This window comes from Barbus barbus (assembly GCF_936440315.1).
Source record: "Barbus barbus genome assembly, chromosome: 44".
NCBI lineage: Eukaryota > Metazoa > Chordata > Actinopteri > Cypriniformes > Cyprinidae > Barbus > Barbus barbus.
This window is the reverse complement of record NC_136722.1, coordinates 18272425-18300323: the sequence shown is the minus strand read 5'-3', so window position 1 is coordinate 18300323 and position 27899 is coordinate 18272425. Positions and strand designations below refer to the sequence as shown.

The 27899-nt window shown below is 35.5% G+C and overlaps 1 protein-coding gene across 1 annotated transcript; it reads left to right on the top strand.

Moving 5' to 3' along the window:
* The first annotated feature begins 477 nt into the window (after positions 1 to 477).
* Positions 478 to 25959, top strand: LOC306863598 (cohesin subunit SA-1-like). The gene is made up of 34 exons (XM_079407027.1): positions 478 to 655; positions 8562 to 8701; positions 8784 to 8901; positions 9009 to 9146; positions 9252 to 9348; positions 10166 to 10242; positions 10323 to 10527; positions 10615 to 10766; positions 10855 to 10928; positions 11089 to 11212; positions 11340 to 11438; positions 12730 to 12809; positions 13487 to 13594; positions 13704 to 13818; positions 14532 to 14649; positions 14745 to 14848; positions 14938 to 15030; positions 15722 to 15811; positions 15915 to 16118; positions 16227 to 16297; positions 16385 to 16472; positions 17231 to 17311; positions 17417 to 17509; positions 17638 to 17812; positions 18002 to 18141; positions 18223 to 18324; positions 18449 to 18597; positions 18761 to 18889; positions 22517 to 22725; positions 22868 to 23042; positions 23180 to 23293; positions 24256 to 24370; positions 24524 to 24604; positions 24797 to 25959. Exons 2-34 carry the CDS (start codon positions 8673 to 8675, stop codon positions 24818 to 24820), a joined length of 3771 nt encoding a protein of 1256 aa, XP_079263153.1. The 5' UTR covers positions 478 to 655; positions 8562 to 8672; the 3' UTR covers positions 24821 to 25959.
* The last annotated feature ends 1940 nt before the right edge of the window (positions 25960 to 27899 follow it).

Below are 27899 nucleotides of genomic sequence, written 5' to 3'. Positions count from 1 at the left end.
TTAGTTTGCATTAATAATTTGTATTTTTATTTGTGTATAGTAATTGGTATAATTTGACATTCTATGAAATGTTACCATATTAAAACAATATCTAAAAGTGTAACAATGCAATACATTTCACTGTAGCCTACTGAAATAATAAAAAAAGTCATTATTTTAATGAAATATTATACCAATAATATAATCTAAAAAAATATATAGAGCGAGAGGTGGGGAATACGCGATTTATTTACTCATTTAAATATGCATAATTGAAAATAAAAAGACTGGGTAAAAAAAATAAACAGTTGCTGTATTTTTATTGATGTGCTTGGAAGAATGCCTACAGTAACACATATGATCATGAGAGACACAAAAGGCAACCTTTGCGGAAAAAACGACCCAGGAAGGTAAACTTTATCTCTTTATCTCTCCCAAACAAGGCTTTGTGTAAAAATATGCTCTGTCCACCAGGTGGCGACCTCAGATCAGTCTCCCATCGCGCCATTTCGTTGCGGTAAAAGCCGCCAGATGGCAGTTTAGGATTGCTTCTCTCAGGAAAGGCGCGGTTCTTCTTCAGGTCTAATTTACAATATAAAAATATAAACTATTTGGACAATTAATCGCGCCAATTATTACTGACGCGTGTCCCGGAGGACCCCTTTTAGCGGTTGAGGTGAGTTTGTGCGAGTTTTGCAACAACTGAGTCTGAATCTTTCTGTGGGGCGCGCGTTCACTGCGTAAATCGAGCTTGCATTAAAGATGGAGGACATGCAAGAGAGCGTGTGTGTGTGCGCGCGTGTGTGTGTGTGGTGTGTATATATGTGTGTGTGTGTGTGTGTGCAGGGGGGATGGGATCAATTCTCGAAGGACAGTGTGTGTGTGTGTGTGTGTGTGTGTGTGTGTGTGTGTGTGTGTGTGTATATGCATGCCCCCTGTCCTTGGTGGCACTGTCTTCCATTTCACTCACGGCTATATTATCTTAATAAGCTGATGTGCATGTGTTTCGGTGTGTTATTGCAGGAACGAGTGTGACATTATGTCTTCCTGCCGCCGTGCACGCGAACAGTCAGTCAGTCAGCGCGCGCTCTGCTGTTGTTCTCTGATGCGCTCGCGCTGCTAGCTGCTAGTTTGAAATGTAACGTCTGGTTTGTGTACTTAACTTTCCTACACTTCCCCGAGTTGTCACGAATAATATGCCGTATTTACAGACTTAAGGGATGGAGGTTGGTGTTGGTTAAGTAATGTGGGTCAGTAAAAGATAAACAGCTCAACATTTTGCTTCAAAACGTAGCTAAGTAACTTACATAACTTTGTTAACTAGCGTGAAATCTCAGAGAGGAAAACTGTGTGGAGTGTTACTTACGTGTTTTGAATCATTCAAAGTTCAATTGTTGCTTTTCTCACTCACTTTAAAAACATTGATGTCCAAATTTAGCCGGTAGTTCCTTCATTAGGGTTTGTTTTATGAGTAGAGGAGTTCAAGCTAGTTCAAGGACTATATCTGGTATTTGATCACTAAACAGAGCAATATGTTTTATATTCATTCTGGCTAAAGTTATGGTTGTGTATAACGTCTTGAACAACATAACGTGCTAACTGACCACTTGGAAATGAGTCATTCATCTTTCTTCATTCTGTGTTTGTAAAATATAATTTTGCTAATAATCTATTGGCTAACCAAGTTGTCACAGTTGGATGGTTCCTCTATACAGACTGAATGAACATCATTGGAAAGCTCATGCTTCTCCATCAATCAACTTTCTATTTATATTCCAATGCAGTAATTTGTGTACACAATTTGTTTTAGGTTATACTGCTCTTTGAGGTGAGATTTTGGCAGGTGACTGTAAATTCTCATCCTGGAACTGGGTAAGCACTGAACAAGCGATATCCAAATGTTGTTTGTGCACTTTCTGAGTGTTGATTCAGCACTGAACCATACAACACTTTGATGCTTTTTGAGGAAATGTGGTTTATTTATTTATAAAATAAGAGAGGGCTTTGTCAGTGCATCAAGTACTCTTAAGTTAAGAGATGAGAGGATTTTTTTTACCTCTGTTGAATGCTGTATTTCTTGAAAATATATTGTTTGTCTTTACAGGTTGTATATCTTCCATTGGTTAGCATGCAATAACCAACACAAAATATAAAATGGATATAGCAAGAAAATATCAAAATGGAAAACATCCTTCCTTGAAAATATCAAGGAAGTTAAAATTTAAATGCGTTTTCCATGCCTAGAAGTCATAGGAATTAATCTAATTCATGAAATCTTAAGGGTTTAATATGCTAGAAACTACCCTTAGGTACAGTAAAACTACAGATTTGCATATCTGTGACCAAATTGTTCTTGAATTTGAATTTGTTCCTGGTTTACAAATTGGTCTGATTGATGCATTTGCAAATCAGTCTGTTTTTGAAAGATTTTTAAAAGTCATTATGCGGTACACAACTGTTTTTTTTATGTACTGGCCAAAGTGAAATAAGTTTATCCTTAGTCATCAAATCTGTTTTTGTACATACACTTTCTATTTACTCTTATTAAATTATGGCAGACATGAGTAATAGTATAACATTAAAATTGCTCACGTTTTGCAATTTCTAGTACCATGCAAACCACTTTGATCTAAGACTATTGTGATGAGGATTTTAGATGGGATTTGTGCTGATTGAAGAAACCCACATTAATATAAATGGCTTGGGACTCTTTAGTGTTTGATATGTAGTTTGTCTGCATGCCTCACACACTCTTGCTAAAACAGTAACGCTGTTACTTGTTTGTTACTTAAAATTGTTGTGCTAAATGTTTTAATATCTAAAAGTCTAATCAATCTCAGAGTGTTAAGAGTCATATTTGTAAAGATATAATTGGATTTATATTAAGTACATTAGTCTTATTGCATGTAAGTGTTTCTGTTTGTAATGTTGCCAGGAATCTGATGGCTTTTTAAATACATCAAATAAAGGCTGTGGTTTGTAATTCTATCTATACATCTTGGCATAGACGAGGGAGGCTTTGTGTAAAGTGTAAAATGGTTGATTTCACAAGAGACTAGGGTTCATTCCTGGAGGACTTACTGTAGACTTCAAACCTAAAGTCCAGCTCTAAGTACATCATAGCTAACTTAAATGTGAGATTTAAAAAAAAAAAAAAGTATTTTTTTCTTAATGAACTCCTTGGCAGGCCTCAGCTCAAATGTGCTGATTTCATTATCCCTCACCTTTATACAGTGAACTATAAGGGAGAAATATAATTAAAGACCGCTGCAATCGGTGTCCTTGGCTTTGTCCCTCTAGAGAACCACATACAGAGAGAAAAAGCTCTCCTTAGTGCATTATACAAGCAAAGATATCACCTTTCTACTTTGGTCATTCATCTTTTTTGCATTATTTAGTGTTTGTGTATCTGTGTGTGTCTATATGTAATGCTAAGATACCAAAATATGCATTTGTTGTTTTTATATGATTATTTTACCAATTAATATTTTCAGAAGCTAACCTTCTTGAAACAGACGTTTATTGGAATAAATGATGCCCCGGATAGTCATATTAATATTAAACTAGCATGACTTCACCTTTCTGTTGTCGTATTATGCCCTCTCCTGAGTGCGGGTGTTTTTGGCAAGCAATTTAGATGCGTGACATGTATTCCAGGAGGCCGTTGTTGCCATGGAAACACCCTCACTGTCGGTCATATGCTCTTATCCTGGAATTTTATTGGCTGTGTTACTAAGATCAATGAATGTTGCTTTAAGAGATAAGAAAAATCACATCACCTGTGTGATGAGTGAATAGTTTTAATTACAGAAGTGGATGTAGATTTTTTTTTTTCTTAGCAGTTTAATGAATATGAATGGGCTTTTAATAATGTTTGTGAGATCCTTAACACAGGTTTGTAAGGGTGTTTACATGCATGTATGTTTATGTATTTATTAAATGTTTCAGTTTATAATAGACTTGCTTACAGTATAAACCTGTATGGACTAGTTTAGCTCTGCGATTCAACTTTACATAAAGTCAAACATTGTTTTGACTATGTATATTTATTTTATAGTAGAGAAGTATAGTAAGTATAGTTTACTGTGCTTTTTAGAATTGATTGTATACCTTGAAAAAGACAAAACCCATTAAAGGGATAGTTCACCAGAAGATTTTTGAACATTCATTCATCATTTACTCACTCTCATGTTGTTCCAAAACCTACCTTCCTTCTGTGGAAAATAAGATATTTTGAGAAAGTCATGCAGGTTTGGAATGATGTGAGGGTGAGATGAACTGTTGCTTTAACCCTTAAAAACTGCGAAAAATTGCTTACAAGTTTAATAAATGGTTGGATATCATATTCCGTTTTCTCAGAATCTGAGCTTAGTCAAGCTAAATCTGTCCATAACAGAAAGATCATAGTCTAAAACACCCATTGTCAAATTTTGTCAACGTTTATTTGTAAACGATCCTTTATTTTGCATATTTAATTGTATTGCATAACACTGTAGTTTGCATAATTTAATCATTTCCATCGCTTTCTATTTAGTTAATGATTTGGGGTGAAATCTGTGGAATGGATTTAAACAAAATGGTTAAAGAGTATTGTGCTTATATTGGTATCCAAAATATGTAATAAATAAACATTCAAGCGGCAGGAATTGTTTAGAACTTTGAGTAACAGCTGTTCTAATTCTATGGGCACTGATTCTATGTAGGCCTGGTCATTCAAGCCTTTTCAGTGTTAAAAATGGTGTACAAGTGAGCAGTTTAGTAGGAAGAGTGTTAGCGGTTAAACAAACAATGTTAAATTTATCTACAAGATCATATGTCATTTAGCTAAAGGCTGAATTCCTCATTGACAAGCCACATGAAATTACATTATTTAGAAAGACAGTGTTGGTAATGCCTCTCGCTGCGGCCCACTCGCTTGAAAAGACCTTGATTACGCTGATGTCTTAAGACAGAATTTGATCTATAAAACATTGAGTTTTCTTTCAAACCTGAGGTGGATATGTGTGTCTGCAAGACAAAGCAAGAGTGAACGCTGACTGTGATTCTCACAGTCTCTTAGGGCAAATGTCAAGCTATTTTGAGTGTTTCACAGATCATTAGAGACTGCTGCCTGTCCTTAGCGCGAGTGTTTATGAGATGAACAGATGAAGGGAGATATAAATCCACTCCCATTCAATCTGAATAAACAATCTTCACTTCTAAACCAGCCCACGTATGGACTAAGGTAGATATATAGATAAAGATTTGATCTCAGATAGTAGATGCAGTGTTAAAAAGGCTGTTTTTCTGACACCTGGATAAATAATTGCTAAGGAAAGGGAATGGTGCACATAAGGATTTTTGTTTAAAATGTGCCTCGTTTTGTGAACAAGTTTGTGTAGTTATGATTAGCTACTATGAAAGCTACTTATAGTGCATTACTGCTGTATATTTTAACAATCAGGTTTGATTTACATTGTTAGTGCTATGATACATGAGTTTAGTTACAGAAAACTATGCTAATGCACTAATTAAATAATTATACAACTGATATAAAGTGCAACTATTTTGTTACAGTTTTGTAACTGTTACATATCTTTGCATCCAACCCCGTTCTGAGGAGGGTTTAAACAAAAAATATCTTTAATTTTCAAATTTTCTCTGCCGTTTTTAATTAAGAGTCAGCGAGGGACGTTGAAATCTGTGCAACAACTTATTGCTCCTTGTCATTGTTAGTTGTGTACGGTGCACTTCTGAAAGCATTGTTTCTGTGGAACCACTTTAATTGAATCTATTCTGGTGATGTTTGCTTAAAGATGATGTGTTTTAGCAGTAAGAGATGAACAAGAAAGTCATTATGTAACATAAGCATGAAGAGTTTCTCTTCATTGAACAAAATCATAAAAGCTAAGCATTAAATGCAGCTATGGGAGGTTTGTGCATGATGCACACACTCAGAATGGGCAGTTTGGACTGATGTAAGCCAAACTGAAGCATACAGAGATTCAGAGTGTCTTTTCCAGATTTAACCCCATTACTAATTCAACTAAGTGCCCAGAGTGATTTGAAAGAAATTTGATGTGCACGAACTTGAAAATAGCCAGTTATCGAATGTGAGGAAAGGGACATAATTGGTCTGATTTAAAAGCATCTCACCCAGCCAGTGCCAAGAATAGCCTCATTTGACTGTCATCATACAGTGCAAACTATTTAATAGTGTGTCCCCAGATTCTAATGAATCTGTGCTGTTTGCTCTACCAGCTCGATGAGAAGCTGCAGGCCCATTAGCACATTCACTGATACATTGAGTTGCTTTCGGGGTTGTTCTGTGCAATGCCATTACTGGCCTCATCTACACTTCTTTTTCCAATTTGACGTCACTGTGAGAACCATTTAATCTTGTTAAATCCATTGACCCCTATGCGATCTCTTGTACATCTTTTCGGTTTTGCATAAAAATGCAATGTATGTTTTGTTTTTTGTTTTCAGGTAAATGGGGTTTCTTGCGTTTAAGTAAATTTTCTCCTCAGTAAGTAGCCTACTGTTTTTATCATCCAGCAGGTCACTTCACGAGCCATCAATTGAAGATCACATGACTAGCTGAACACCCATTTAAAGCCCCACTGTTATTGGACACTTTTGCTGAATAATCATTACAGAATTAATGAATTTCTGAGTGTAAAATAGAATGTTTCTACAATATGTTGATATTCTATAATATTCTTAATATTTGTAACTGAAATCTGAGAGATTCAGTGACATTATATGAAGAGGAGATGATTATAGGAATATAAAAAATGGTAAATCGAATATGCAGGTTAAAACAACCAAATGTCTTTTTCACAGAGGCATTTTGTTGTTGTTGTTTTTTTTTAGATAAAAAAAAAAAACCTGAAACTAAAACTGATATTAGTTTTGAATCGTCTATTTTTATCTCAAAAACAGGATATGTAATTGGATGACTGGAAATAGCTATATGAGGGTAATAACTAATGACTGACTTGTGTTAAAAATACATTTGATTGTCTGGGTTTAGGGTGGGGCAACCTGTTTGGTAATAGAAATAGCAGGTTCGGAAAACCTTTGTGGAAACAATTGTTTCGTTTAGTTCTTCTAATGCTACAAATATTCCACACTGAACCTTTAAATACCTCAGAAGATTGGAGGTTAGTTGCAGATTGGCTACTCGTAGTCGAAGTCGAGAATCTTTTCAAAGAAATGATCTTTTTCCATGAGCCATTGAACTGGTGAATGTTCCTCCATTGTATATTGCTGACACTGACATTCATATTCTAGTATTCCCAAAAGGATTCAACTCTCTTCACTATCACCAGCCTCCACCGCTGAGGTGTAAATTACATTTTCTTTCCTGAGCTCTACCCTCAGTACATACTACATTTAGCACTTACTCATCAGAGAGAAACAGCATGTCTGCTAAAGTACAGCTATTTGTGCATGCGTTATTTTATTCAGTATTTGTTTGTCTTATGTGTCTGCTGCCCATCTCTGGTGTGATTATGTAACGGTCAGCTGTTGAGTTTAACAAAACTGCGTAGTCTTTTTCCGGAGCACAAGCCCAGTTTTGGCCTGGGCCATATTTACTGAGATATCCAAATCTGTATGGGGGAGGGGAGCGTTACAGATGCAAAGTAAGGGGTTTTATTTTCTCCTTATGTCCACTTAGAAAAGCATCTGACAGCAGTTTGGTATCAGAAACCCTGTATGTAGGGAATTCCACCCTGCATTCCTGTTGAGCTCCATCCATATATCTGTTTCACACTTACGTGCAGTGAATCAAGTATTTTGAATACTCAGTAATCACAGAAACATCTATTACTACAGTGTGGAAAGTCTCCTCTGGGGGTGGGGAGCCATCTTGTGTTGGTTAAGATCAAATCATGTGTGAAGATGCATCCAAGTGCATTTTCTAAATCAGCCAGGGATGGAAATATTTGCTTTTCATATTATCTAATAGCACAGATATTGTCTGATCTAATTTAGATCCATATACATCCCATCTCCACTTGAGAAGACTCTGTTTAGCCATCCTATCTGCCTCTGTTTCTGCTGTTTCCACAGCAACAGGGAAAAGCCATGCTTGGGATGCCCCCTAATGGCAGTGTGTCTTTTGTCAAATGTAATTTTTTTTTTTTTTTTTTCCTGAAGTACAAGTGATTAAGACAGATGTTATGTTTCTGTAATAAATAAGTAGTCATTATGATTGCATTTTGAGTTGTTGCATATTTTTGTGGTTTTGATCCTGGATCACAGTTTCATTGAAAATCATGGGTCATGCTGTCCCTAGTGGCTGTGTGATGTTCCTTTTTTTTTTTTCTTTTTTTTTTTTTAAATGGCAATTTTATTTTTATGTATCCTTTTTTTTTTCTTTCTTTTATATTTTATATATAAAAAATAATAATAATAATAATAATAAAAAAATATATATATATGTATGTGTGTGTAGGCCTATATATATGTATTTAAATATATATAGGCCTACACTTTTCTGTTCATTAAGCTTTTTGTACTGTTTTGCATTTATCTGCACTTAATTATGCTTCATATCATCCTTATCAGAGCTTCTGTTTTGTCTAAATTCTCAGGTTATGTGATCTGAAGCATTCTGGGCCTAAACTGAAGAATCGCAAACACATTCACGCCATCACTGCGTGATTCATCTTTAGAAGTCTCCTAGTTTTGTCAGAAGACACAACATGATCAACTCAGACTTTCCTATGTTGCAGTAAGTAAAACCCTTTAAAATGATGGGCGCTGATATAAATGTGCACAAATATGTTAATGAACATTTGCATTACGCTATGCAGGGACTCGTCAAATGACGGGCAAGGCGACACTGTGAGTCTGAGCATGAGTGTTAGTGAGCTGGATGACATTGGGGAAGGAAAGGGCAAGAAAAAGAGAGGCAGGCCTGGAAAACAAGGCGTAAGACCACTGCTGCTGAGCAGATCAACTCATTGCATTTATTTGAAACCTAAATGCATGCTGTCTGCCACTCTTCCTGAACTCTTTTTTTTTTTTTTTTTTGCCAGACGGCCAGTAAGAAGGCCCGAAGGTCTCCGGTTGATAAAGGTGGGAGGAGGCCGAATGGAGTGGCTCATCAGAATGGAGAGGGTACAGACCCCAGCACTCTGTTTGAGGTGGTCAAACAAGGCAAAAGTGCCATGCAGGTAAAACACAACACGTGTCTTGCTGTCTGTTTCTGACTATTTGAGGTGGAATTATGTTGTTATGTTGTATGACTGTTTTTTTTTTTTCTTTGCATTTGTTTCTAGTCCGTCATTGATGACTGGATTGAATCTTACAAGCAAGACAGAGACATTGCACTCCTAGATCTAATCAACTTTTTCATTCACTGTTCTGGCTGTAAAGGTAATTTATCTAATTTATTTCTCAACAGTTCCAAAGTTGTTGTTTTTTTTTTACCATGAAATCTTGTCAATTGCAATCATAGGAATTAGTGTTGGGGAGAAAAATATATTCATACATCATGATTCTTTCTCAAATGACTATCAAAGCTATTTTAAATTAAATTACATCTATATCTAGGAACATCTATATTCACCAACATTAATATTATTAAACATCTATATTAATAATAAGGTAATACATGTATTTACAGAGGAATCTCAATCAACTGATCACCTGATTCCTATGTACAGCCACAGAAAACAAGCTTTGGCAACTATCCCCTTAAATCACCAAGCTCATATGCTTTTGATGAAAAAAATTAGATGATTTGAGAATCATCTTTAATTAAAATTGATTTAAATAGGTATAGGAATCTGCAGTTACTCTACCATTTAAAAGTTTGGGATTGGTAAGATTTGTATTTTTTATAATTTTTAATGGTGTTGAAAGAACCATGTATTTGCTCAAAAATACTGTAAAACAGCAATATTGTCAAATATTTTTGTAGTTGTTTTTAATGTTTTAAAATGGAATTTATTCCTGTGATGGCCTTTACTTCAGTCTTCAGTGTCACATTATCCTTCAGAAATCATTCTAATATGCTGATTTGGTGCTCAAGAAACATTTCTTATTATTATCAGTGTTTGAAAACAGGTGTACTGCTTAAAAAGTTGTCTTTTGTCTTCTGTATCATCATAAAAGCCTTTAATGTCACTTTTGATCAATTTAATGCATACTTGCTGAAAAAAGTATTCATTTATTTCACAAACAATCACAGGAACTGTAAGGATCGAGATGTTCAGGAACATGCAGAATGCTGAAATTATCAGAAAGATGACAGAGGAGTTTGATGAGGTTTGTTGTTATTTTGACTTTTTTTTTTTTTAATTCATGTTAATGAAGAATTAATAAATTTCTCTGCTTATCAAATCCAGGACAGTGGCGACTACCCTCTCACAATGGCAGGACCGCAGTGGAAGAAATTCCGATACAACTTTTGCGAGTTCATCATGGTTCTGGTCCGTCAGTGCCAGTACAGCATCATCTATGATGAATACATGATGGACACCGTCATTTCTCTGCTCACTGGACTCTCAGACTCACAGGTCCGAGCCTTCAGACACACCAGCACGCTGGCAGGTCAGTCATTCACCATTGACCTTCAAGTTATACCCGATCCTGCAGTTGGGAGTTATTAATTTCTGTCATGTCTTGTTTCTGCTGCAGCAATGAAACTGATGACAGCCCTGGTAAATGTTGCTCTGAACCTGAGCATCAATCAGGATAACACACAGAGGCAGTATGAGGCCGAACGGAATAAGGTCGCGGGGAAAAGAGCCAACGAGAAGCTGGAAATGCTGCTGGAGAAGAGGAAAGAGGTGGGTTGGCTTCCTTTCTTCCAAGTTTTGTTCTACTGTCTCATGAACACGATTTCCAGTGTGTTTTCTTGTTTATTTCGTCTTCTAGCTCCAAGAAAACCAAGATGAGATTGAGAACATGATGAACTCAATCTTCAAGGGTATTTTTGTTCACCGTTACAGGTGAGTGGCATACAAATAGCAGGTAGAAATTGTACTTTTCAGTGTCAGTTTTTGAATTTTAAAAATCCATATCCACTAATCACAAATGACTAGAAACCAGTTATTCCATATGTTTCATAATCCTGTGGATTTCATATTGTGTTCTCTTGATTTCTTTCAGAGATGCCATAGCGGAAATCAGAGCTATTTGCATAGAAGAAATTGGCGTTTGGATGAAGTTATACAGTGATGCTTTTCTCAACGACAGTTACTTGAAGTATGTGGGATGGACGCTACATGACAGAGTAAGTGTTTATATTTCTCTCTGTGTGTTATCAGTAACATAATCTAGTATATACAATTATGCATTTTTTCATGTTAAATATTGTTGATCTAAATGTATAAAATGATGTAAAATGCAATCCTTTACAGCAAGGTGAAGTTCGACTCAAATGTCTAAAGGCCCTTCAGACCCTCTATACCAACAGAGAGCTATTCCCCAAACTTGAGCTCTTCACCAATCGATTTAAGGTAACATATATGCACAATTCTGAATACTCTATAACAGCTTTTATTATATCTCTCCATACCTTTATTACAATTTTCAAAATGTGCCTGAGTGCTGTAGACATCAGTAGGGCTGTGCGATTAATCGAAATCAAATCGCAATCGCGATTTGAGACATTGCGATTTGCTAATCGCAAAGCCTGCGATGTGGACGCAATATTACTCTGATCCAGAGCATATGCATGACTGCCAGCCTTGAGTGGAGGTCTTACTAATCAATAGAGCGAGCACACCTCTGTTCTCCCCGATAAGCACTGCTCTAGCCAACTGAATAAACGCCCACCATTTAAAAAGGGTCAGATCGAAAGTTAGGCAAATTAAAACTAAAGAAAAACCACGCTGCGCATCTCCCGCGTCTCATGGACGAGACGCACACATGCAGCCTGTCTCGTAATGCTCTTTTATACTCACGGTCTCGCGCCCGGTTCTGCTCCGCAAGTCTGTCACGAGTGCATCTGGCAATATGGACGAGGCCTGACGCACACGCACAACCTGTGTCAACTGGCTCCACGTTTAAAACGAATATAAATTAAGTCTAACTGCTTGCCAATTTCACCTGGATGAAATGAAACATTCAGCACATTTCCCACTTGTTCTTAAAATCCCAAATATTTAAAAATGAATGAATCAGCCCATGTAACATGTAATACTTTAATAATTGACGAAAGAAATACAGTTCTTTATTTATAAAAAATAAACAAATCTTTCTTGTGAAATTCAGTAATTCTGTAAAAGTAGTAATACCATTATAATCTTCCCAGCAGAAAAAACAAAACAAACAAAAAAACAGTAGAACGCCTCCCAAAACACAATAGAAAATTTAATGGATTTAAGGGTTATAATGGGAATTGTATTGGTTTTAATGTAAACTATTATGGTGTCTACTGGTATTTGATGCATTCTATTGGTGGGAAGTAATCTAGCAGATGGCAACCAATAGAACAACAGTAATTCCTATTGGAATAATGCCCAAAACAAAAAGGAATTTTGTAATGGTTTTTATGGAATCTGTAAGAATTTCTGTGATGGTTTCTATTGTTTTTTTTTGTTTTTTTTTCAGCAGGGTAACAATACTCATACTGTGCTGCACATTATTGACAATATTGAGCTGAAGCTTGACTTTGCAAATTTAAAATCGCAAATCAAAACGCAATCGCAATATTTGTCAAAAATATCGCAATTAGATATTTTGCCCAAATCGCACAGCCCTAGGCATCAGTTTGGAAATGTTATGATGTCACTTCCTTTCTCTCAGGACCGTATTGTGTCCATGACATTGGATAAAGAGTATGATGTGGCAGTAGAGGCCATACGACTCGTCACTTTGATTCTGCAGTAAGTATTTTTCACACAGTCTTTATTTTATTATGTTTGTGTGTATATGAATATTTATATTAGTGCTGTCAAATGATTAATCGCATCCAAAATAAAAAAAATTGTTTACATAATGTATGTACATAATATATTATGTATATATAAATACACACACATACAGTATATATTTTGAAAATATTACATGTGTATATACATTTCTATATTTTATATTGTATATAAATATATAAACATAAAAAAAAAATATTAAATGTATACATGGATGTGTTTGTATTTATATATTCATAATTAATGTACACCGTATACACACACATATTATGTAAACAAACTTATTTTGGATGCGATTAATCGTTTGATAGCACTAATTTATATCTACACACATACATTTACATACTTGTATAAAAAGTTTAATATTAAAAATTTATTTATTAGAGAGCATTAAACATTTCACACTACAGTATACTACATTGTACTTTAAATGTAGCAGGTATTTATTGAAAAATAATATAGTAATATATTTGTTTTTAATATTACAGAATAACAGTAATATAAAAATGTATATTTTATAACTGGTCTCCTGTGTTTCTTATAAGATTTCTCTTGTGTGACTCTTTCTTCCACCTCTCACATTTTTCTACATCCTTAAATCTCTCTCTCGTTTGTTTTTCTGTTTCCTGTAGTGGTAGTGAGGATGCTTTATCTAATGAAGATTGTGAGAACGTCTATCATCTAGTGTATTCGGCTCATCGTCCTGTTGCTGTGGCAGCTGGAGAGTTCCTTCATAGAAAGTGAGATGAATGAATGTGTTTTTGACAGCCACGTTTTACTTTCTTAAACGTGATGACTGCATGTCAGACTCCTCAAATGTTTTAATCAATTGCTTGTGTCTGGCTGCAGGTTATTTAGCAGGCATGACCCTCAGGTTGAGGAGGCTATGGCAAAAAGACGAGGCCGAAACAGCCCTAATGGGAACCTTATAAGAATGCTAGTGCTTTTCTTCCTGGAGAGCGAGGTAAGAAAAATGAATGTATTTTTGATGGTTTAATGCACAGCCTTTATTCACCAAGCATTTATTTATTAACCCATCCCTTTATTGAGAATGTGTCACAAACAGGGAGGAGTGCCATGAAATTTAAAATTAAAATCAAATTGGTTTAGCAAGCAGGATGCAGAATTGTAATCCAATTTGAATTCGAGAAAGGAGAATTAAAATTTAATAAATTTAAATTGCTGTTATGACTTGCCTATTAAATATTTTTCACATTTACTCAACACATGGGTTAATTTTAAACATTCAATTTCAATACAGTTCATAAAAAAAATTAGTTCAAAAATTCATAATAAATATTGTAGAAAATAAGTTAACTCTTAGAAATGAACTTTTCTTTTGTAGACCATGATGAATCATTTATTGTCCTAGTTCTAGCTTGCAGCTATTTTTTTTGTCAGTATTTATTTTATTAATTGTTCCATTTATATTTTTATTAGCCTATATACTTGTATCCTGCATTATTCACGGTTATCGTAATTAGGCATAGTTATTTAGTTACAAAGATTTCGAGGGAAAACGTATGCATGCAATCTTGTTATTCCTATTCAACTTCCTGTTTCATAAAAGAATTCCTTCCTGCTTCATAAAAGGCAGCCAATTCTTAGCTCCTAATATTTTCCCAACACTTGTTATTGCTGTTTATCTAATCATCATGTTACTTTTTTGCATGGAAGCTTCATGAGCATGCGGCATACCTGGTGGACAGTCTGTGGGACAGCTCACAGGATCTGCTGAAAGATTGGGACTGCATGGTTGAGCTCCTGCTGGAGGACCCTGTGCAGGGGGAAGAGGGTACAGCCACCCACATTTATTTCAGATCTTTCTGGATGAAACTAGCATGTCTCGGTTTACTCATTAGTCCTGTCTGATTGTGGGTTTTGTTGTAGTGTTGGGAGACCGGCATGAGGGTGCACTGATCGAGCTCATGGTCTGTACCATCAAACAGGCTGCTGAAGCTCATCCGCCTGTGGGCAGAGGAACAGGAAAGAGGGTAAGTTGTCTTGGAATCAGTCTTTACTGTAGACATATTATAGACTATAGGTTTAAAGATTTTCTGTTGTTCTTCTGCACATCCCTCAGGTGCTCACTGCCAAAGAGAAGAAGACACAGATTGATGATAAGAACAGACTGACTGAACACTTGATTGTTGCTCTGCCCATGCTGCTTTCGAAGGTAAAGTACCATGCTCCAGTAATGTCAATGTTCATGAGACCGGAGAATGTCCTCACAACACAGTTTTCAAAACAACAACTGTACATGCAAAACAGAACCAAATTGCTGTTATTATAATCAAACAAAGTTGTCTACAATTTAGGCGTTCAATGTGGCATGGCACGTAATCTATTGATGGTTTTCCTTATTCCTATTTTTGTTATGACACACTACCAGTGCGTGCATTTATTTGATCAAAGTAAAAAACATTAAAAACAGTTTATTGTAATATATTTAAAACCGTAATTTATTTAATTTTCACCTTGCAAGGATGCATAATTTTCACAATGCAAGGATGCATTGCATTGATTAAATGTGACAGTAAAGAAATGTATCATATTAAAAAAACATTTTATTGATTTTTTTAAACATTTTAAAAAAATTTAATTCTGATATTTTGAACTTTCTGTTCTTCAAAGAACCCTGAAAAAAGTTTCTACAAAAATATTAAGCAGCGCAACGTTTTTTTAACATTTTATAATAAGAAATATTACTTGAGCACTAAATATGAATATACATAAATGTAAAAACATTCTCAACTAATACTTCAAAGCTAGCTTGTGCTAGCTTGTGATGGCATAAAGATGCTGAAACAAATGACATTGAATTTTACAGAAAATATGCTTCACATTTGTTTTGCTTTTGCCTTTAGTACCAGGCTGATGCTGAAAAGGTGGCAAACCTCCTCCAGATCCCTCAGTACTTTGAGCTTGAAGTCTACAGTTCAGGACGAATGGAAAAGGTCTGGTGGAGTTCTTACTACTGTGACATAAAAATCTAAACCGACACATTGTTTCGTTCAAGTTTTCTGATATTTATTCCTGTGTCTTTCTGGCTGTGTTTAGCATCTAGATGCCCTGCTGAAGCAGATCCGGGTGGTGGTAGATAAGCACGCTGAGATGGAGGTTCTGGAAGCGTGTAGCAAGACTTACAGCATCTTGTGCAGTGAAGAATACACCATCATGAACCGCGTGGACATTGCTCACAGCCAACTCATCGACGAGCTCACGGACAGATTTGCTCACTCAGTGGAAGACCTGCTGCAGGAGGTGAAAGAGCGGTTTCATTTCAGTGCTTTTCATCTTGTGTATGAATATTAGTGACTTGCCTTTATGCATTTGATATTAAATTGTCTTTGTTCATTTCCTTATTTCTAGGGTGATGAAGCAGATGATGATGACATTTATAATGTTCTTTCAACGCTAAAGAAGCTCACTGCGTTCCATAAGTAAGAGACCAATTCCCTCTGATTTTTGTTTTTGAAATGCAGAATTCTGTCTACAGAACATTGAGGTTTGCTTTGTATGCTTTCCAGTGCACATGACCTTACAAAGTGGGACCTTTTCAAAAATTGTTATCGATTGTTGAAGATGGGGATCGAACAGGGCTCCATGCCAGAGCAGGTAAACGTGTTAAGCAATGAAAATGGATGGCGATTGACGGAATTCTTATGATCTAACTTGGTAACATGATATAAATTGGCATAAAACACAAACTTACATATACAACTGAAAAGTTTGGGGATAGGAAGGGATATTAATTTTTAAAAGAAATTAATACTTTTATTCAGCAAGGATACATAAATTTACCAAAAGTGATGGGTATAATGTTCTACCTTTTATATAAATGCTTTTCTTTTGAACTTGCTATTCATTAAAGAATCCCAAAAAAAAATGCTTGATGGTTTCCAAAAAATATTTAAGTGGCATAACAGATTTTAACATTGATAATAATAAGAAATGTTTTTTGAGAATTAAATCTGCATAGTAAGATGATTTTTTTAAGCTTATTTGACACTGAAAACTGGAGTAATTGCTGCTAAAATAGCTTTGGCATTATAGGAATTTTTCTTTTTTTTTTTTTTTTTTTTTTTTTTTTTTTTTTATAATAAATGCATAAGTACCTAATAAATGCATCTTTGATGAACACACGAGACTCAAAATGTAAGAAAAAAAAATCAAATCTTTCCGACCCCATACATTTGAACTGTAGTGTTGTACAAAACAAACATTAAAGCTTGGCAAACTATTCAATTTTAAAAAAAGGACATACTGATAACATAACAACTTCTATGTACATCATAATGTCAGATGGTGTAACATGTTTAATAGCCTTTTGTTACTCATTAAATGATGAATCTGTATTCTCTTGTTGTGGTCAGATCGCTGTCCAAGCTCTGCAGTGCTCTCATTACTCCATCCTGTGGCAACTTGTGAAAATTACTGAAGGATGTCCATCAAAGGTTTAGTACACCCCATAATATACTGTTGTCAAATACATTAGCCTGATTTATTTATGTTCTCTGAGAATTAAGTGACATAGATGTTAATATGTGTTTCCTGGGCAGGATGATCTTGTGGCATTAAGAAGAGTGGTGAAGTCATTTCTAGCGGTTTGCCAACAGTGCCTGTCTAATGTGAACACTCCAGTCAAAGAACAGGTGAGTAGAGGCATTTTAGTGACCATTTGCTGGTGTTCTTTAATTATAATCTTAAAAAGAGCGACTCATAGTGCACATTGAAACATTCACATATGAAATTTAAGAGTTTGTCTGTTTTATCTCCACAGGCCTTCATGTTGCTATGTGACCTGCTGATGATTTTCAGTCACCAGTTGGTCTCAGGCGGTCGAGACGCTCTGCAGCCGCTGGTCTTCAATCCAGACAGCACTCTGCAGAATGAACTGCTCAACTTTGTCCTGGATCATGTGTTTATCGACCAGGATGATGAAAATCAGAGCATGGGTGCGTGTGTGTGTTCTGATGCACTTGTGATCACTGGTGACTTTTAAAGCTATCCTGAGACTCAGACAGTGAAATAAGAAATTGGAGAATTTATTTATTTATAGAGCATTTAGAAAAGACTTTCTATCAAGACTTCTTAAACAGACTCTACCTTAAAATTTTCAATTAATGTTGGGCTTTTTCTTTCAGAGGGTGATGAAGAGGATGAAGCTAATAAGATTGAGGCCCTTCATAAGAGGAGGAATCTGTTGGCCGCCTTCTGTAAACTAATCATCTTCGACATTGTGGACATGCCTGCTGCTGCTGACATCTTCAAACAATATATGAAGGTATGAAAACCTGATAAATTTAAGCCACAGAGATCTGTATGGTTAAAATGTGATTCAAATGACTAGTGTTCGTTTTTTCAGTATTACAATGACTATGGAGACATCATCAAAGAAACCTTGAGTAAGACCAGACAGATGGACAAGATCCAGTGTGCAAAGACCCTTATCCTCAGCTTGCAGCAGGTATGAGATCGATGTAATATTTAGGATTAGATCATTTTCACAGTCGGTTATGAATTTTGAATCTTGTACAGCTTTCCTCCCTAATGCTTTAAATGTTTGATTTGGACACTTTCCTTGTCTGCAGCTCTTCAATGAGCTGATCCAGGACCAAGGACCCAACCTGGACCGAACGTCCTCACATGTCAGTGGCATTAAGGAATTGGCCCGTCGCTTTGCACTCACATTTGGGCTGGACCAGATCAAAACCAGAGAGGCCGTGGCCACACTGCACAAGTAAGAAACTTGGCTTCCTTCATCTTTACTACAGTTTCTATCTAAAGAATGAAAAGCAATTATTGGCAGAACCAGAACTGACTTTAATAACCTTTGTTGTTGATTTTTAACTCAATGTTCAACGTGAATGTTTGCATGAACTAATTTTATATAACAAACACAGGGATGGGATTGAGTTCGCCTTCAAGGTCCCGAATCCAAAAGGCCCAGAGTACCCACCACCAAACCTGGCCTTCCTGGAAGTGCTCTGTGAGTTCTCCTCCAAACTCCTACGACAAGACAAAAAGACTGTGTAAGTGCAGAAAACGCTTTGTGACTGTTTTATGTGTGTATATTTTGTGAAGTATAAGTAGAAAATGTGAACGCCCCTATTAAAGAGGTAGTTCATCCAAAAATTAAAATTCTCATTTATTCACCCTCATGTCATTCCAAAACATAAATTAACATATTTTAAAGAGTCCTAATGGTTTTAGGTTCCCATGATGTTTTTTTTTTTTTTTTTTTTCATACAATGTAAATGGGAACCAAAATAGTAGTTACCAACATTCTTCAAAATACCTTATTTTCTGCTCAACAGAAAAAAGAAAGCTACACAATTTTGGAACAACATGATTTTGTGGATATACCACTTTAAGTTATTATTGTTGCTATTTTTTTATCATTTTTGAATAATGACGACATCAAAACTGTGTGTCCAGACTAGAGATGCACAGATTGCAATTTTCTTGGCTGATTCTGATTTCCGATTTTTTTATTTATTTTTTTTTATTATTTTTTTTTTGGGAAGCATCACCTGCCGGTACTGATTTTTGTCGATTCCGATTTTCTTTCTAAGAACTATAATTGACAGCATATACAAACAAAAATCTGTGCAAATTTCAATTTACATAATAAAAGAAATTATTAAACATTACAATTCCCCCAATCTGGACTAAGTTACAGAATTTCTCTCACTTAAACAACTCTCAAAATAAAGTGCTCTGTGACTGTAAAGAGGAAGAAATGGCTAACGTAAAATGAGTTGCTGTATGTAACAAAACAGATGTCATTTCCCACTATGTTTATAAATGGACATTTTTTCCCCCCTAACCTTATTAAATGTCATCTTTCACATCAAATTCTTACTTTGTTTCAATTAATTCAGTTAGCATAATAAGAAACTGTAGAGTTGTTACTATTCAAATTAAATTAGTATTAGCGCACTTTATCTTTCCACTGCAGAGGAAACAGAAGCTGTATCTGAAGTGGCATTAGATGCATTTACACAGACAGTTTGGTGAAGCTGAGGTGCCATAAATGCATTTATACTGCAAAATTTCAAATGCATAAATAATTTTATAAGATTAATGTTTTTTTTAAACATACAAAGAAATGTTGAAAAAATGCAATGATACTTTTAAATATGACTAAACCACCAGTAGGTGGCGGCAAGTGTATTTTAATGAGTGAGTAATTTATTTATTCAGGCAAGTGGCTGTTCTTATGAACGGGCCACTGAATCATTGACTCACTCGATTCGTTCAAAAACGTGGATTCATTCAGTATCGAAACACCACTGTGTGTTGCTCGGAGACACACAACAGTTCTGCTGTGGCTTTGATCTGAACTATTTTCGTCAGTGAAATTGAGCAAAAACAGTCAATATTTTGTCTAAAATCGAAGTCACTTAATTTTAACTTTAAATACTATTGTATAAAATCAGTGTCACGTTGCAATCGATATTCGGGAAAACATCATGGCCATATAATGTTGCATATCTAAATCATATATTGAAAATATATTTTTTACTTCTATCGCAGTATGCATCTATACATTTCTGTGAGTTATTTTGTGTGTGCTGTCTCTCTCACACGCTCACTCAGGCTGTGCAAGCCTCATCTGGCACAACATAAATACATCATCAGTCACCGTTTACAATGAATGCTATTAAAATTGATGTCATTGCCTGCAATAAAAGGATCGGCTCGGAATCGCCGGTCATGCGAAAAATCGGCCGATCACTGGCCGGTCAATCGGTGCATCTCTAGTCCAGACATTTAGCTAGGGCTGTAAAATTGATTAATCGTTATTAATCGCATCCAAAATAATAAGTCTATGTTTACATATTATGTGTGTGTACTGTGTATATTTTTATATATATATATATATATATATATATAAATGCACACACATACGTGTATATATTTAAGAAATATAATAATGTAGATTAGACTAGATTAATGAGCTTTATTAATCTCCAAAGGAAAATTAAATTATGGCAGTTCAGTACATAAAAAAACAGAATTCAATACTGTGACTACAAATATAAAGGTGCATCTCAATAAATTAGAATGTCGTGAAAAAGTTCATTTATTTCAGTAATTCAACTCATATTGTGAAACTCGTGTATTAAATAAATTCAATGCACACAGACTGAAGTAGTTTAAGTCTTTGGTTCTTTTAAATGTGATGATTTAGGCAAAAACCCACCAATTCACTATCTCAACAAATTAGAATACTTCATAAGACCAATAATAAAAACATTTTTAGTGAATTGTTGGCCTTCTGGTAAGTATGTTCATTTACTGTATATGTACTAAATACTTGGTAGGGACTCCTTTTGCTTTAATTACTGCCTCAATTCGGCGTGGCATGGAGGTGATCAGTTTGTGGCACTGCTCAGGTGGTATGGAAGCCCAGGTTTCTTTGACAGTGGCCTTCAGCTCATCTGCATTGTTGGGTCTGGTGTCTCTCATCTTCCTCTTGACAATAGATATGATCAGGCGAGTTTGCCGGCCAGTCAAGCACAGTAACACCATGGTCATTGAATTGAATTGAATTGGTACCGTGGGCAGGTGCCAAGTCCTGCTGGAAAATGAAATCAGCATCTCCATAAAGCTTGTCAGCAGAAGGAAGCATGAAGTGCTCTAAAATTTCCTGGTAGATGGCTGCGTTGACTGTGGACTTCAGAAAACACAGTGGACCAACACCAGCAGAGGACATGGCAGCCCAAATCATCACTGACTGTGGAAACTTCACACTAGACTTCAAGCAACATGGATTCTGTGCCTCTCCACTCTTCCTCCAGACTCCAGACCTTGATTTCCAAATGAAATGCAAAATTTACTTTCATCTGAAAAGAGGACTTTGGACCACTGAGCAACAGTCCAGTTCTTTTTCTCCACAGCCCAGGTAAGATGCTTCTGACGCTGTCTCTGGTTCAGAAGTGGCTTGGTAGCCCTTTTCCTGAAGACATCTGAGTGTGGTGACTCTTGATGCACTGACTCCAGCTTCAGTCCATTCCTTGTGAAGCTCTCACAAGTGTTTGAATCAGATTTGCTTGACCGTATTCTCAAGCTTGCCGTCATCCCTGTTGCTTGTGCACCTTTTCCTACCCAAATTCGTCCTTCCAGTCAACTTTGCATTTAATATGCTTTGATACAGCACTCTGTAAACAGCCACACCTTTCAGTAATGACCCTTTGTGACTTACACGCTTTATGGAGGACGTCAGTGTTCGTCTTCTGGACCATTGCCAAGGCAGCAGTCTTCCCCATTATTGTGATTTCAAAGAACAAGAGATACCCTGAATTTATACTGTAGGGATGGTCATTAATTGAAACTCAAATGTAAATATTTTGATTCTGAATATACTGATTTTTTTACTTTCATGAGCTGTAAACTGTAATCCTCATTATTAAAACACATTTTTTTTTAAATGTTTTACTTTACATGCAATGAATCTAAAATATATGAAAGTTTCAATTTTTGAAATAAGTTGCAAGAAAAAATGAACTTTTTCACGACATTCTAATTTATTGAGATGCACCTGTATGTACATTTTATATATGTGATTGTGATAAATCCCTATATTTAATACTGTATTTGTGCATTTGTCACAACATGTTTGATTGGCTCTGATAAATGTGTTCATGCCACAGTCATTCGTACCTGGAGAAGTTTATGACTGAGTATATGATGGAGAGAAGAGAGGACGTCTGGCTGCCTCTCATCGCATACAGGAACTCCCTGCTGACAGGAGGAGATGATGACCGACTGTCTGTCACCACCGGCACCAGCTCTACCAGCAAAGCCAGCACAGTCCGCAGCAAAAGGGGTCGACCGCCACAGCACAAAAAACGACCAGAAGGTAGAATAAAACCTTTAATGTTTCATATAAGACATCTTAAATAATAGACTGCATATAAAATACCCTATTATTCCCTTGTCTCACTTCATTGCGTTGATATCGTCTAAGAATAATCCGATTTGACATTGATGTCTTTTCACAGAAGAGGGTGTTGAGGGTTCATGGGTAATGCGTAATGACACACTTCAGACACCAGGGGGCCTCCACACCCCACAGCTCACATCAACTGTCCTGAGAGAAAACCCCAGACAGGCAGCAGATCACATCCCAGACCAAGACTCGTCGGAACCGGGCTCAGAACCAGACTACATGCACAAGTATGGAATTAAGCTTGTTGAAAGATAGGAGAAACATTATGCAGAACTTACTGTTTTCTTATGTAATTTGAGCTCCTGCTGAAGCAATTCTCTCGCTGTTCTTGCATCATTTCATCATTTTGTTCCCTCACATTCAGCCCTCAGATCCAGATGTCATGGTTGGATCAGCAGAAGATGGAGGAGGTGAACAGAAAAGAGAGAGGAGGGATGAACTACATGAAATCACGCAGTGGTGGAGTGAGACAGCAGGTGTACGTACTCGCACTACTGACCATGATGCTAAGCAGTTGACATTTCAGAAATCTTTTGTGTCCTTTACTAAAGCAATAAGTCATGAGAAAACATCACAGCAATTCTAACCATGTGTGCAGTGACTAAAACCACCTCAATCAGAATAGAATATATATTACATAACAGAATATTTAACAAATAATGAATAAATAAAAAATGCTCATTGCTTTTATAAAAAGGCAGCAGTAATATAAATAAACAATTAACAAATATATTTAATTATATATTATTACATATTTAAAAAGTATGTCATTCTATACAATAATAATATCTTCCTAATAATTAAATAAAATGTAATACATTTAAAAATGTGTATAGCATTTTTGTTTATTATTAATAAGTAATAATTGTTCGTATTAAATATATTTAGTTATGTGACCCTGGACCCCAAAACCAGTCTTAAGGGTCAATTTTTTTAAATTGAGATGTATACATCATCTGAAAACTGAATAAATAAGCTTTCCATTGATGTTTGATGTATTTTGAGGGCGCAAAAAATTCAAAATATTAAGAAAATCGCCTTTAAAGTTGTCCAAATGAAGTCCTTAGCAATGTGTATTACTAATCAAAAATGAGGTTTTGATATATTTACGGTAGGAAATTTACAAAATATCTTCATGGAACATGATCTTTACTTAATATACTAATGATTTTTTGCATAAAATAAACATTGATAATTGTGACTCATAGAGTGTATTGTTGGCTATTACTACAAATATACCTGTGCTACTTATGACTGGTTTTGTGGTCCAGGGTCACATATATTATTAAATATTTATAAATAATATAATTTATGCAGTAATAATGACTTATACATTTTTAAAACTCTAGATACATAGTTTGTTAGCCTAACTATAAGCATAGTTTAAGAAATAAATAATCACAAAACTACAGTTTATCATTTACTTGTCATTTGATTCAGGCGAGGCCTTATGGAAGATGACGCTGAGCCCATCTTCGAGGACGTGATGATGTCCTCACGCAATCAGCTAGAGGACATGAACGAGGAATTCGAGGACACCATGGTGATAGATTTGGTAAGAATTTACAGATGTGCTGAGCTCTGTTTTCTGAGTTCTTGAGTGTATTTGTAATGTATCTGGTGACAGCCAAGACTACGGGTCATATTACAACATCTGTTCATCTGTAAGATTAGATCTTTGAGGTCATTTGTCCGTTCTACATTTTAGCCGGCGTCGAGAAACCGGAGAGAAAGAGCTGAACTCAGACCAGACTTTTTTGACTCTACGGCCATAATGGAAGATGATTCTGTAAGTGCACCTTTAAGATATTCATATGTAAATTAGATATATGTATAACAATGTAACTTGTTTTGTAGAATTACCAAATGTAAATGTTCAAATGAAAACCCTGCTTTGTTTTAAACGTCATTCTGAACATGCTTTTTTAATCAGTGCTATTGAGAAGGAAGTACTGATCAGTTTATCATCTTCCTCTAACAGGGATTCGGAATGCAGATGTTTTGAGAGAGATTTCAGCCTCTATGGGGATCACAACCAGCAACCAACAAGAATCACATCTTAAATGTTTATTTTGTGTTTTAATAGCAATTTCACACAACTGTACATAAGCATGTGAGCTTCCTCTCTTAGTTTTGTGGTCGGCCATAATCCCATTGTGAGCCTTTCCTGTCAGTCAGCATTTCCTCAGTTCAGAAGGACCAAGAAAGCCTGTAAAATCTGTAATCTGCTGGTTTTACATTGGTGTTAACCGTTTCAGCAGTATCGGTTCCTATTTTTCATATCATCCATTGATTTCTCTGGGCAGATGTGGTTTGATCAGACATTGCTCGGACAGATGTTTCGTGACTCCATTGCTTTCAAGCTATTTTAAGATTATCATCCGTTCTGGTTTTGTTCAGGGTGAAATTTAGAAAGCATTCATATTAAAACCGTAATTTTCTTTTCAGGTTTGTACTATTGGCCTTAAAAATGTATTATGGCTTGAATTTGGTGTTAGATTACTTGATTTATCAGATTAATCAAAACTAAGACCACATTTGTTCAGAACAACTTTTTAAAACTAAAAATGTTCAAATATATGAGGATATTTAAGGAGGAAGTACGCAGAAGTATTCATTACTTCAGACACTGATCATGTGTTTTATACGAACCTTTTGTTGAAGAACTTGTTTGTTCTCATTTTAAAGACATGTTTACCTCTGTTTAGAGTCTGCTCAGTGATTTACCTTTTTACTGTGCGTTTGTGGAAACATTGTAGCTTTCACACAATACTGTATTGCTGTGAACATGTATTGGTGGTTTATTGGGCTTTTAGGTCCATCTGAATATCCACAGAGCAGGTTTTACTAGAGCCTGTGTGGGATTGAAGAGTGATGTCAGAACCCTTGTTTAGACCGGTGCAATTGTTTCGAGACTCCGATCAAACAGTGGGATTGTCATTTATTTGAACCTTTTCACTGTTCAAACTTTGCTTCTTTTTTTTTTTTTTTTTTATAATAAAAGTATTTAAAAGTATTGTCAAGTATTTTCAAAAGAACTTTGTGAAACCTACCTTTGCTTCTAATACACGTTAATTGTTGCTACATACAAGATTTGTTTGGATTATTCTCAGTTTGGTAACATTCTGTGAGGCATATCTACATAAAAAAAAAAAAAATTATGTTCTCAAGATCCTCAAAATATAAAGAGGAGTCTGAGACATAGGAAAATAACAGAGTAAGGATTGTCAACAAACATTGGTTTTACTGGGAAACAGGCTTCCAGCCAACATAAACTGAAACTCAAAAGATGGAGATATTACTGGTTTTTACTGCAAAACTATGCTGTATTTTTTTATATATAAAATATATTGTTATATAATGCTATATAAAATATGAATAAATACTATAAAGATCAGATAAATGAGTCTAATGATATTGCAACACAATTGTAGGAGAAATCAGAATGCATTATAAGTAAGCTATGCATTGTTCAGCATTAATTGATGCACGCGTTAGATGGCGCTGTTGAAATGACATTTACTTTTCTGTGCATGGTTGACCGACAGAGACAGAAAGATGGATAGATAGAGTACTGTAATTAAATAGTGTCTTTGTATAAGCCTTATAATTAATAGTATAATAATTGATCGATTTATTTATTAATCTTTCATATAATTTGACTGCTATGATGCTTTACTTGCTGTTATGTTTATGCCTGCGTTTTTTTGTGGACCACGCCCCTAAAATAAGTTTACGCCACGCCCCACATCATTAAGTTACTAGGTGCGTTCGACTTCATGCAGCACTTAGCAGACCGATCGGCGGCTGACTTGAAGCAGTGCATGCCGGTTAGAAATTTAGTCCGACTTGAACCGGCGCCGACCACACGTCACTGTCACGTGTGGCATCAAAGTACCGCGATAGCGTTTCGAGAGCAGCCGGCGACTGCGGGAGCGCTGATGACGACACAGCTGTTTCACGATTGGCCAAATTCACCACATGACAACAACGACGTGTATTTCGGGTTTATTCTGACAACTTCAGTCCCACTAATGCTCATATAAGGACTTTCAAAAAAATAAATTAACTTTTCATGTCATCTTCATCTCGTAAATCATGTTTATTAAAAGATTACAATTATTTTTACTGCAATCACTTTTTTGTTCATTCGTTTATATAGGTTTTGTGCATAGGTTTATTTTGGACCTTTTTCATACAGACCCTTTACATTATTAAGCTGCATAACCTATTTAGATAATTTTTTATGGAATAAATCAAATGTCAATCTTACAGACTTTTAATATAATGTGGTCATCATGGATTCTGATTGATACTAATTGTCTAGTTGCTGGGTTCATCCATCTTCACTTGCATGCGATTACTGCCAACAACTCTGGCTGGATGTCAACTTAATACAACATTCAGATCACTTTCATAAACTGGTATAAATCATAATAGAAAGGCAAATAAATTGGGCTTATCCGTAGGCCTGTTCATGGTGTTCACGTATGAATGTTCATGGTGTTTTGTCTTACTAAAATGTATACCTAACTGGAGAAATAGTAAAATAAGTAAACAAATATGTAACATCCTAATTCTTTTATCTGTAATGAAAACCACATTTAGTACATACAATTATTATCTTCATAGATTATTTTTATTAAGTTGTTGCAGTAGCAAAAACACACATAATGAATCATACTGCACAAGTCAAATTTTCAATATGTTCTGTTTATTTACTTAAAACTTGTTTCTGTCGTGATGACACCCTTTCAAAATATTACATACATCTTAAAGGTTTATTAAAACATAAACCAACATAGTAATAAAAAAAGAATCACTTCTAATGAAAATTGTTAAGTGTAATTGCATTGATTGGTTAGTATTAGAAATAACGAGTCACACTGGTGTTCGGTATGGTCCCATGTCCCTTTGGATATATAAAAACAATACTTATTACATTGAACCTTTACTCACTTTCGTTGCTCATTGTGCTCAATTTCATACAACAATAACGGCATTTCTATAGCTTCCAGTTCGTCTGCAATAAAGCAAGCAAACGCTACGTGATCTGCCATGACTGAGGTAGATGCAGCAAACTA